At 43.2% G+C, this 12,546-nt stretch overlaps 2 protein-coding genes across 3 annotated transcripts; one reads left to right on the forward strand and one right to left on the reverse strand.

Annotated features, from left to right (window-relative positions):
• Positions 1-2,266: 2,266 nt before the first annotated feature.
• LOC108039511 (putative fatty acyl-CoA reductase CG8303) lies at positions 2,267-11,695 on the forward strand. 2 transcript variants are annotated; one of them, XM_017116545.2, is made up of 6 exons: positions 2,267-2,497; positions 8,303-8,650; positions 9,622-10,126; positions 10,199-10,640; positions 10,828-11,085; positions 11,149-11,695. In XM_017116545.2, exons 2-6 carry the CDS (start codon positions 8,369-8,371, stop codon positions 11,279-11,281), a joined length of 1,620 nt encoding a protein of 539 aa, XP_016972034.1. In that variant the 5' UTR covers positions 2,267-2,497; positions 8,303-8,368; the 3' UTR covers positions 11,282-11,695. The 2 variants fall into 2 exon arrangements, with proteins under 2 accessions (XP_016972034.1, XP_016972040.1); XM_017116551.2 differs by having other exon boundaries at positions 2,280-2,342.
• On the reverse strand, positions 6,126-7,674 carry LOC108039528. The gene has a single exon (XM_017116564.2). It carries the CDS (start codon positions 7,455-7,457, stop codon positions 6,222-6,224), a length of 1,236 nt encoding a protein of 411 aa, XP_016972053.1. The 5' UTR covers positions 7,458-7,674; the 3' UTR covers positions 6,126-6,221.
• Positions 11,696-12,546: the final 851 nt, after the last annotated feature.

The raw sequence follows: 12,546 nt of genomic DNA on the forward strand, positions 1-12,546 counted from the left end.
GTGACGTTGTCTTGTGGCCCAGAGGGGATTTGACCAAGCCCAGACTTCACAGCTCCTCAAGATCCCCCATCTTCACCGCCTTTTTTTAGCCTGCTCCACTGCCACTGGCTCGTGATGACGAGGCACTAAAAAATGTGAGCGAGCCATGAAAATTCCCAGCCAGTCGGCAAGACTAGCAGCCAAGTAGCGCTGACTAAGTGGAAGTGCGATTAACTAACAAGAGCCTTTCTGCGGTTTTCCTGCTGCCGAAGCTCGTTGCTGTTGCTTTTGTAGGGAAATTAAATTGAAGACACGTTGACAGCCACTTGAGGTTGATATGATTGGAAATTGCTTTGCTAATGGGCTGATTGATTTGTATTGTGGCTTCGGCTGACATGGAGTTGGGAGAAAATGAGCAATGTCACTTAAAGTTATAAGATATGGCTTTTGTTATTTGCACAGAAAATAACATTAGCCAAGAATTATCTTTTCTCTAATGAGTTAGGTATTGCAATTATGGATGATACATTTTGAGTATTGACAACTACTTTTCTATTGACTACTATATTTTTTAACAACATTTTATAATGAACATTTTTTATTGGGCGTTAAAATTGTCCATCTTTGGGCCCATTATTTGGAGATGCTAATTTTTCAGCGTTTGTTTTGAGACCGCAGTTTCCTCTTCCTTTTAATTTACCCTTTTAAGCCCATTTTCTCCCATTTTTTTCCACAGCGGTCATATATGGCCACTTTCCTTCGCGTGTCGTCCAAATTATTGCCAATTTTGACATTTCTTTTTCGGTTAAGCGAAGAGTCGTACCCCTGTACCTGTAATTACCGCTCAGGTGTGTACACACTCCAGGCTCTTTGGCTGTTGTTTCTGCTGCCTAGGCCTACAACTCTGGTTTCAGCATTTTTAAAGGGTACTGGCAAAGGGTGTTATAAAATTGGACAGAAGTTTGTAACGCAGTGTGAGTTTTGATAAAAATTGGTTGACTACATCTTAAAGCTACAATATATCTCTCATGACCAAACGGTTATATGGCGATTGTTCAAGATTTGTAAAACTTATATTCTTGCAACTTTACAAATCGTATTTTTTTAAATTTGTACTGTAAGGCACAAGACCAACGGATTGCGTTGAATGAATCAATTAAATTTATCTGTGAAATGCCTTCTTTATTCCTAATTGTTTTTTTTTTGTTTTTATTTTTGAAAAATTTGGGAGGGCATTTAAATTTCGGCTTGTAAAGTTAGCTTCCGTTCCCGTTTACTTTATTTGGTTTGTTTTTCACCAACATCTAGGTCAACTGCAATTGAACCCGTCACATGGGAAAGAGCCTAGAAAGCTTGTCTCCGCTAAAAGGGGAATTATCTTTTAACTGACAGTTTTATAATACCAAGGTCCCAACTAATTTGCATTTTTACATTGCCGATATCAAGGGGCTATCACTCAGTTAACTGAACAAACAGTTTTGCATAATTAGACAATGAAAAGCGTGATCGAAAACACCTCATGCAATTTACCGGTAATTTTCCTACCTTACAATGACCTTATTGACACCAAAATCAAATAATCAAAATCAGCAGAATATATTGTATACCTGGCCGCAATAAATTGCAGATGTCAGCAAACTGATTCGTGTGCTTGAAAATAAAAGAACAAGAAGCCAGGTAACAAAGTGAAAAGTTTGCACAATTAGCTGCAGTTGCAAATGTGATTTTGTTTCAAATCGAAGATACTTTTCTGCTTAGTACTTAACATTTTGAATTCAAATTTACTTCATCAGATAGCATGACAAAACGTAAAACATCTCATAAGGAAATTTGTTTAATTTATTTAAAGACTTCAAGCACTTAAACTCGATAATAATACAAAGCGAAATTGGGATGGCCTTTCAGATAGTTTTTCGAATTTAGTTTATATTGTCATTAAGTTTTTATTATATTTTGATGGCAGCATTTGGCCCCCGCAAATCAATCTTTTGGCTCAAGTGGCAGAGCCAACTCACTCCCAATTCAAGTCGAAAAGGCATTGCCAGATCCACTCAACAGATACCACGCACTCGTAATAGATCCAGCAATAGCCACAATTTGGAGAGCCAGCTTTCTCAGTTACCAAAAAGTCAGACGTCGTAGTCGAAGATCGCTGGCCACTCAAAGCTCTCTCAGAGTTTTGTCGTGATTTTATTTTTGCCTGGCCTGGCTGCTGAGTTTGCGGGTTTTGTTTCTCGGGCTGGCTCTTGATTATTTTCTGTTCCGATTTTCATTACGTGCCCCGCAGTCTTCGCGAGCTGAACTCGGAAACTAAGACTCTGAAACCTAGAGACTCAAAAAGCCAGACAGTCAGAAACAGGCGAGTGAGTGCTTTTCAGCATTAGCTGCGATCGCACTACTTCCACAGCCCGCAATCAGTCTTCAGTGAGCGTGCGTCGGCATCGGCAGCAAGTTGGCTAAAAGCGGATCCTCCTCAGTGACCACCACCCCCGATCTCTCTTGGCCCCCGACATTTTTGGTTAGTTTGCACTTCGCCTTAACATCTGCCGCCAGTCGTGCCCCGCAACTATATATTTAATCAAGTGCAATGTGAAACGCCCAGCGGGGTGGTGAATGAATAATAATAATAATCGCGGTAATTGCAAATCAATTGCCAAACAATCCAAGCGGAAGTGATGAAAGAATTCTGATTTGTTAGAAAAGTGCAATACTAAAATGAGATTACCTTTGTTTTTTTTTCGATTGCTTTGCGGAAAAACCATAGGAAAAGCAGTTGACTTAGCTCTTTGATTTTCACTTAAATGTTTGTTTTCATAGCTTTTCCAGTTTTCCTCGCTCTCAGCCGCTCTCTTTGCGTGAGTTCGTGTGTGTGTGTTTTTGAGTTGGATTAGTTTTCCGCGACACCGATTGAGTAAGTTTTTCCATGCGGTTTTTCCAGCGAATGCTGGAAAATTCATGGGCAGCAAAACAAACAACAAACGTTGTTATGACTTAACATTCAAGAATTGTGTGTTATGTTGAAAGATCTTATTAATATTTAATTTTATAGTCCTTGGGTTGACTCGTGGCTAATTTCTGTCGACACTTTTTCATTATTTATTATGTTTTCTTTATTTTGCCATCGCATCTATGCCGCAAACCGGTTTGCCAAAAATCTGGATATACAAATAAATTAAACAATTGTTGTGTAGAATTTCTAAATGGGCATAACCATTTAAACGACAAAAATTTCAATTGTCCAAAATTGAAGGCAAAGTAACAAGCCGAAATAAAGTTATCAAGCCAAGTTCGTTTCTTGAGTCTTTTGAATGAAGCTCTCCTGCCAAGTTCGTTTCTTGAATCTTTGGATTGCCATTCAACGGAATTTCAATTATTAAAAATAATCCACAGAAAAAAGGTTCATTCAGCTTGCTTTGTTTCTATTTATTTTGTGGGACTTTCAATGTTAAGGTCTACACAGCCATTTAATGCTAATGCCCAGCACAAGTGCGATTTGTTCGTCGTTTTTTTCTCTCTGATTTTATGGCACATTGAATCGGATTCGCCTCCACTTCTCTGTCGCTCGAAATGTTCATGCCTAGCATAAACAAAATAGAATTATTGTTACACATTTGGTTGCCAAGGCGGAAATAAATAAAGCAAAAAGACTGTCAAACCAAATGGAATCGATTTGAATGGGATAAAATCATAACAGCACATGAAGAGAAATCAATGGCGCGAACCGAGATGAGAGAGATCTGTCCGTCGTAAAATAGAAAGTGACCAAAATGGATCTTTAGTCATAAACAAAACCAAAAAATTCGTCACAGTTAGAGGATACCCTCACTCGCAAGCAGAGTTGTTCAGCTAACTTGGTTTTTTTTTATAATTTTCTCATTAGGGCTCTTTTTTTTGGCCTAGGGCTCCGACTACGATATTTGCCATTTTGAAGCTGCAAAAGAAATTTCCAAATATTTAATATGCAGAAAAGTTTGTAAATACTCCGACGCACACAGATACTCACTCATACGGGGAACTTAAGACCCAGCTGGGTTTCAGTCATTTGTCTAAGCAAAAATTACGAACAAAGCAAAACGCAGACGTAGCTAAATTATGCAAATCTTAGGGCATATTCAGCCACAGCTACATCTGTAAAAATCTTTATGTATTGTTTATTTATATATAGAATAGTCCATGTGCTTCTCCAGTAGAAAAAGCTAAATAGCAGGTGAGCAATAGCCACAACACCTTAACAACAGAGAATCGTTTTAGGCGCTTCATTGAATTCTTCTTTGCAAATATATTCAAATGCGTTAACTGAAAAAATAAAAATGCTTCTGCAATAAGTTATAAAAAAGCTGCAACCAACGTCATTTCTCAGTTTATTTTAGAAATATATTAATTATATTCTTTTAGAAGAATTTCCAGCCAGTTTTAAACAACCAAATGACCAATTCAGCCTAAAACAAACATTGAAAACTATTCTGTGGTGTCACAAAACTAAATGTTGTTCAATCGCTAAGAAACTATGATAAAGCAAAGGGTGTAAAGCAACAAATGAAATAGATTTAAAGCCAAACAAGGTCTTTGCCTTAATTTATATAACGCAACAGAAATGTCAAGTTCAACGATCTTTTAGCCCTCCCAAAAACCATCAATAACTCATGCTGTCAATCCCAAGTCCCCGAAGTTAAAACCTGTTGCCTCAATCTAGCGAAGAACTTTACAAAGCCAAACAGTGGTATTACACATGCGAGATGAAAATATGACAAAAATGTTGCTGGGTGAGGGCAAAATGGCGATGAATCTCCAAAACTCGGAGTTCGAGGAAACAAATGCAAATCATTTGGATGAGGGCCAGGCCAAGACCAAGCGAAACCAGTTAACTGCGATCAAGTCAATGTTGATCAAACTGGCGGCACTCTGTCTCAGATCCGGAGAACACAATTTGCATAATTCTGGATTCCGCATCAGGCCAAATTGCGGAGTTATTTCGAAAGCGAAATTCCAGTGAGCTGGGAAAAGTCTGCGAAGGCCTTTGGGGTTGTCCGATCTGTCGGTTGGTCAATTACAAGCGATTCAATTAGCGCCTGGGTGTTAGCCCCCGAAAAACACGGCAATCGCTCAGCTATAACAACTGTTGGGGCAGAGAAATTTGTTGAATTCATCTGCATACGAAGACAACGCAGCACGACGATCTCTAGAGATCAACCGCGATCTGACCGTGACCGTGCATTTCGATTGAGCTGAGTTTTTGTTTGGCCGGCCAAACTCCAAATATATATGGTATTGGTGGGCCTACAGATCCGACGACTCCTCCTCCTCCTCCTCCAAACATACCACTCCACTCGAGATCTCCGGCTGGGCGGCCTTGACACAAATTTGGAATCACACGAAAATGTTCGAAATTAATCTCTCCTCCAACAAATTGTTACGCATTTCGTTAATTATGTTTTCCACCTGTACACAGAGCTTGGGCAACGTGGCGTATGCTTAATGCCGTATACCGCATGCCGTGTGCCGTGTGAGATCTAACTACATCGGTTATACCTTGGTTTGATTTCTTTTTTCGAGGCTTTCGGTTTCCTTTTTTTCGGATATACGCGTCATTTGCCATTAATTAGTCGAGCTATTGATGGTTTTCGGATGGAGCGAACAAAAGGCGGCTTTGTGAATGGTTTTGCAGTTGGCCGGGAAAGTACAGTTAACAGTGTTGGGCAACGGCCATGAGTTTGATTGTGAAGTGTGGCAAGTCGAAAGTTTTGGGGGTATTAATTAACGCGAGCTTAGCCACTCTAATTCGCTTGGTGATTTAAGTTAACGCTTGATTAGGCTTTAGTGTGGGAAAGTAAAAATTTAACCCCGAATTCTTAAGTTGGCTTAGATTGCAGTGCTAACTTTTGTTATTATTGCAATTTTAATTGTTCCAGAAGCACATTTCATTTACTCGCTTCTAATTTGCCATTACTTTCCAGAAATAGTTGTTTACTTATGTACTTATCGTACATTAATTGGTTGCGAGGCGTAATTCATGGAAATATTTGCTGGGTATGCCTTTCAGAATGGAATATTGAAATTTTCCCCCCTTTGTTAATGGAAACCCCAGGCTAAATGCAATCAGTTTGTCTACAACATTAGTTTTCCAACGTCAATAATATTAAAGTAACTATAATATCCCAGAACCCCGAGAGGAGCTCAGCCAAATGTATTCAATATTTAAAAATTAAAATGTAATTCAAGAGGTTTCCCTTCCGAATGGGCCTCTATCTGGCGCTTCCGCTGGAGACGGACCTGCGAAGGTCCCCCATGTAAGCACTGGGTCCGGCGATGAAGGGCGGGATGTCCAGCTGTACGGAGTAGTTGCAGACGGGCGTGGAGGGACGGGGCACTGGGGTTCGGGTCTTGACCACCATCCGGAATCGCGGAGGCTCCACGGACCGACGCTCCTCCCTGCGCTTGGGCTTCTTCTTGTCCTGCTTCTGGGGCACCACATGGGGCTTCTGCGGCTCGGGCAGGTGCTGATCCCAGGGAGTGGCCTGTTTGAGGGCGAACTTGTGGAACTGCTTATCGATGCCAGAGGGCCGTCGCTTGTGCAGCAGCACCGCGGTCTTGGCCTTCAGCCGGTAGACCGGGGGCACTATCTGGTGGTAGCCGCGGCGCTGGCCATCGCGGGGATAGGCGGGCGGGTGGGCCACCACCTTCTTGCGGCGCAGATGGTGCTTCACCTCCTCCGTGGTCTCCGCGTCCCGGGAACTGGGGCAGGTGTGCCAGGAGTGCCAGTATGCCGCCTCGTCCTCCGACTCGCGCTTCTTCAGCCACTCGGCAGTGGGACGGTTAGGATCGTAGACCACCGTCTGGCCATCTTCCTCGAGGTGGCGTTTCTCCGCTTCCCGCTGCAGTTTCTCCTCGAAGTACTTTTCCCTCCTCAGCTCCGGGCGGTAGGTGATCCCCGAGGTGTTCGTTTCCCTCCTCGACTCCGGCCGGCTCTGCCACCGGCGACGATTCTGCTCGATGATCTGCTCCTGCCGCCGCTGGTGATCGGCGGGGTCCTGCGTGATGGAGCGGCGGCGCATCTTGTCCGGCTCCTCGGTGTTGCCCGCAAAGTGGCTCTGGATCCTCTTCTGGGCCTCCGTGCGCCGCTCCTCCCGCTCCATCCTGTACTTGTCCTGGGCATCACGGAACTTGTTCTTGGCCATGTACACGCGGTCGTTGCAGTGCGACTCGTAGCCCAGCTCGTCCAGGCGCTTGGGGAAGTCGGCGGAGGCCTCCTCGGACCAAGGAGACTCCCGGGGAGCCTCGGCCATGCTCATGTCGCTGTTTAGGGCCTCGATTTGGGCCTGGGTCTTGTCGTCAAAGGTGTATCGGTCGGCATATCGGCGCCTTTGGCCGGAAGCTGCCGGCAGTCGCCGCAAACCGGAAACATCACTCCGCGCCTTGTGGCTAACGAACCGGAAACAGCGGTTCAGGCTCAATCGAGCCACTTTTAATGAGGCATTCATCTTTCGAGGATTTTACTTGAATTAAAATGTCCTTTTAAAACTAATAATTTTGGTGCGTGTGCTGCGGTGTCTGATAGGAAACTCCGGACTAAATTTTGAAACTTTCAATTTTGAAGGCTTACAATTTTCAACTCCTAAAAATGAATAACCGAAATTTTGTGAACTGAATGCTTCGCAAACTGGGAATATTATGAGAGCGGTAATGACTTCTTCCCACGAAGTAAAAGGCAATGCTACCCCAGTTGAACATACGAATCGAGGAGGTGAACAAGACCTACTGGGTGCCCAGCGGTTTATCATGGGAGGTAGAAATGATACTAGCTTTTCTTTACTGCAAGTCGGAAGGTTAACAAAACTGTTACCAAGCTTTACTAAATGGAAAATTCTAAGAAATTCAATTACTTATATTATATATTACATTTTTGTGATACAATTTAGAAATTGTACAATCTCACTGTCAGTCTTCATTGGTTTTTAGGTTTTATCTAATCACAAAAGCGGCCAACCTTTGAAGACATGTTTTCATTAGGTTTAACACCCAAAGCGGGAAAGTGTGGAAAGTTTAAATATTCAGCTCTAAACTTCGTTGGACATTCAGCATATTGAGGCTGTTCGTTTTCCGCATCGTGCACTCCACTTCCATCTAATTTGATAACAAATTTATGATGCACTTCCGCCGCAAGCTCAACTTGACACACTGAGGAGTGTATCTGGTTTTTCGGCACTGCCCTCGATCGCCGGCTTTACTGTCGCGCCAATCCAATTGGACTAATGAACTTGAACCAACCGATGTCACGGCGCGTTTCTTATTCACTTATTTACTTATTTTCTCTCTCTTTTTTCAGCTTGCCCAACCGATTCTAACGCTCAGCAGCAAATTGGCGCCGCCGACGAATCTCGAGCCCTACACCATGGCTGTCATCACGGAACATGGCGGCACCACCTCCCCCCCGGAAAACAACAACAGCCTCGTGGGCAACGGAAAGCTGCGGGTCGGCGGTAACCAGCTGACCATCCCGGAGTTCTTTGCCCACAAGAACATCTTCGTCACCGGCGGCACAGGCTTCCTGGGCACAGTGCTCATCGAGGCCCTCCTGGACACACATCCCGACATCGGCACCATCTACGTTTTGGTGCGGGGCAAGCGCAAGTTCGATCCGAATGAGCGGATCCGTCGACTGCTCCAGAAGCCGGTAAGTGTGGTGGCGTTTTTCACAGGTTTTCTTTTCGTTTTTGTTTTTGGCCAGCTGAAAAGGGGCAGCACCCGGCCACGCCCCCTGACACGAAGCTGCCCCCGACGCGCCGTCCACATGGTGTGTCATTAAGGCCAATTACGAGCCTCTTTATGGAGCGTTAATTGGTCAAAGTCGTAACCTCGACGACCTCTTCCGCTGCTTTTATGTTCCCTCCTTTCTTCTTAAGTTACAAGAAACTTGAGATACTCTTTTGTTAAAATTGTTAAGTGTTTTGAAGTCTGGGATTGTTAACCAAATAAGCCAAATAAATTAAAATTTTAGGAAGCCTTTTTAATACTTTTTAAGAATACTTTAGAATCTTTATAAATAATAAAGCTCCGCAACTTTGAAATCGATTAAATGTGGAACAGCAACCACTTTTTTAAACATTGCCTTGATACTTAGTTAAAACATTTTGCATAATCATTAAAAGCGTATTAAAATCTTCGTCTCAACAAAGTCAGTCTTTCCATTATGTTGGCTCTTTCCCTTTATTTTCATACGAGACTCTTCACATATTGTTAATTATATTTTTAAGCGCATTTTTAATGGCGTAACAAAAAGCAGCTAACAGCAAATGTTGTTTGCTTTAGAAATTGCTTACTTACGAGTACGCGTATTTCCCAAAAGCTAAAAATACCGAAGAAAACACTCAGCGCTAACAATCATAATTTGTGGGGCATAATGTGGGCGTGGCCAGTTACCAACCCGACCTCCAGACAGCAGTGAAAATAATTGGCAACATCCGTGTCTACAGGGAGAGAAAAACACGAGCTTAAGCCCGATCTTAATAGATTTAAAACCGTACAAAATTTTTAATGTCTGTAATTGAGAGTCATAAAATCAATTAATACCTGTTGGTAGCTAATAACGGCACAGTTACTATATAATTTTAATTGTAGTATTATATTTTTTACGGGGCATGCTAGATTTTCGAGAAGTACTCGGAGAAGACGCTGGCCAAAGTGGTGCCCGTGGTGGGGGAGCTGAGCGAGCCGAACTTCGGCTTCGGGCCCGAGCTCCTGCAGGAGCTCATCGACCAGGTCAACGTGATCTACCACAGCGCCGCCACCATCAAGTTCAGCTCCCCGCTGCGCACCGCCATCCGCACCAACCTCACCGGAACGATGCGCACCATCGAGCTGGCCAAGCAGCTGAAGCACCTGGCCGCCTACATCTACTGCTCCACGGCCTTCTGCAACAGCAACAACCGCGGCCTGATCGCCGAGGAGGTCTACAAGTCGCAGTTCGACCCCTACGAGATGATGCAGATGGCCGAGGACGACGCCGCCTGGGAGGACTTCACCGACCAGAAGTGCAAGGGCTACATCCGGGACCACCCCAACACGTACACGTTCACGAAGAACCTTTCCGAGAATCTGCTGATGGCCGAGATGTCGGGACTGCCGGCGGCCATAGTCCGTCCATCGATTGGTGAGTTTCCCTTCTGCTGCACAATGCTGGCAAAGCCGTAATCTGTAAGAGACGACCTAATCTAACCCCCAGTGTATGGCACCCTGGAGCACCCGATGAAGGGCTGGGTGGGCAACGCCAACTCCGGCCACCTGGGCTTCTTGGCCGGCTTCGTGAAGGGAATCTTTCGGACAATGTGCGGGAACGCTAATGCTGTGATCGACATCATTCCATGCGACTACGTGATCAACTCGTCGCTGGTCATGGGCTGGTACGTGGGCACCCGGAAACTGGAGCAGCCGGAGATCATACACTGCACCTCGGGGGAGGTGAATCCGCTGAACCTGGCCGAGTTCTGCACGATCATCAACGACAGCGTGGAGCGGCATCCGCCCAACAGCTTCGTCTGGAAGCCGGCGACGAAGTTGCGCAATGGCTGGCGCTACAATCTGTTCTTCTATCTGTTCCATCTGCTGCCAGCGATGGTCTTCATCATCCCAGAGAAGCTATTCGGCATCGGGATGCCGCAGCACACGTAAGTGTTTGTCTTGGAAATATACTTACAAGATTAATCTATGGTTAGCACCAGAAGTTTAGTATTTAGATGTCATAAAGAGTCTAGGAGTGAATACATAAATAGACTAGGAAACTATAATGGCTCTCAAACCATAAGATTACCCAAGATTATTCCAACTTCATTTTCTTATGTCCCTTTCATGTAGAGCCTACGAGTACATGCGCGTTTTCCAAAAGGGAACCAAGGCCTTCGACTACTTCCTGGACAAGGACTTCCGCTACTCCCTGAAGAATGCCCTGCGTATCTCGGCCTTGATTCCCGAGAGCGATCGAAGGCGCTACAACTTCGATGCCAGCCAGTGCGACTGGTCGGAGTTCATCGATCGCTGTCTGATCGGCATCCGCCGTTTTTACTTCAAGGAGTCGGCAGTGACCACGGAGTGGCATCGCAACTACTGGAAGGTGTACGTATAGCAGACATGATGTATGCAAACCTATTCTTAACCGCTTTCTCTCCTCTCCATCAGTTTCAATTTCCTGTACTATGCGGGCTACGTGGTCATCTTCGCCGTCCTGTACTTCGCCCTCACCCTCACTTTGGGCCTGCAGATCGGCCTCACGCTGGCGGTCCTGATCTGGGGATTCCTCGTCTGGTTGTAGTCTAATTTCTGATTTCTGGATCGCCAACCGCTGGATTGTGCAATATTCCCGCTCCGATTCCGATCCTCCCCCACATGGTTGTTCGTTTCCATCCGTAGTTTGTTCTTAGTAGGGTATCATGTATTTTACTTTTAAGTCCTGTCACACAAGCCAAGTACAAGTCAGAATTGTGTACCATAATACTTAACTATCAAAGCAACACTAGACACGAATCTATTCACACAGCAATGCAAAAGTAGCCCAAAACTTAGTCACATTAACTAAACGCTAAATGTAAAACTAATGAACAATCGTAGATTGTTGTAATAATCAACCGGTTTATAGTCAAATAGTCGAAGAATGCAAGAACTAAACTTTAAATGTTAAATATGTAACTATTATTCAAATAAATATGATTTTAATATTAAGAAAAAATTGAGGAGTTTTCTTTGGTTTTCATTTAGGTTGGTTGACAAACAGAACTATACTATATAAAAAACATGGAGCTATATGACAAATAAGTATATGTTTTATCACCTAATTGATCTTATTGAATCTCTTCAACTTTTAATTTTATAAAAGACCAACTATTTCATCCAAAATGTAAAAATAAGGGATTTCTTCGTTCATTATGAATTGCAGCCATTTAACAGTCGATTAACGGTTGTCTTAACGAAATATGTAACTTAATGCACAACGTCAGGGATGGTCGGAAGAAAAAATCGTAAGACAACGTAATGGTATTGATTTTTTCCAGTTACAGACTTATCTATAGTTCTTACCTATGTTGGTTTTTGTTTTTACCATTAAATTTGAATTCTCTTTGCCTTTTTAGGTTCTAAAAACGAAAAGACATTAAAAATTAAATAATGGGACCCCTTTTTTCAAGTCATCGAATAATTAGAAATAACTAACATGAAAATGGGTCAAAATTTTGATCAACGTTAAATTGAAAATTTTGAATGCAGATTTTTAGAGAATCGAATCACAAGTCTTTAGAGGTATGCCACTTTGGAATCGGATTAAATTTGGTAAAGTTATGGATACTAGAAGTCCAATTTTGGGTCACTGTATTACAAAACATCGGAAAATTAGAAATAACTAACATGAAAATGAGTCAAAATTTTGATCAACGTTAAATTGAAAATTTTGAATGCAGATTTTTAGAGAATCGAATCACAAGTCTTTAGAGGTATGCCACTTTGGAATCGGATTAAATTTGGTAAAGTTATGGATACTAGAAGTCCAATTTTGGGTCACTGTATACAAAACATCGGAAAATTAGA

The sequence above is a fragment of the Drosophila rhopaloa genome, unplaced genomic scaffold, assembly GCF_018152115.1.
Source record: "Drosophila rhopaloa isolate 14029-0021.01 unplaced genomic scaffold, ASM1815211v1 contig_115, whole genome shotgun sequence".
Taxonomy (NCBI): domain Eukaryota; kingdom Metazoa; phylum Arthropoda; class Insecta; order Diptera; family Drosophilidae; genus Drosophila; species Drosophila rhopaloa.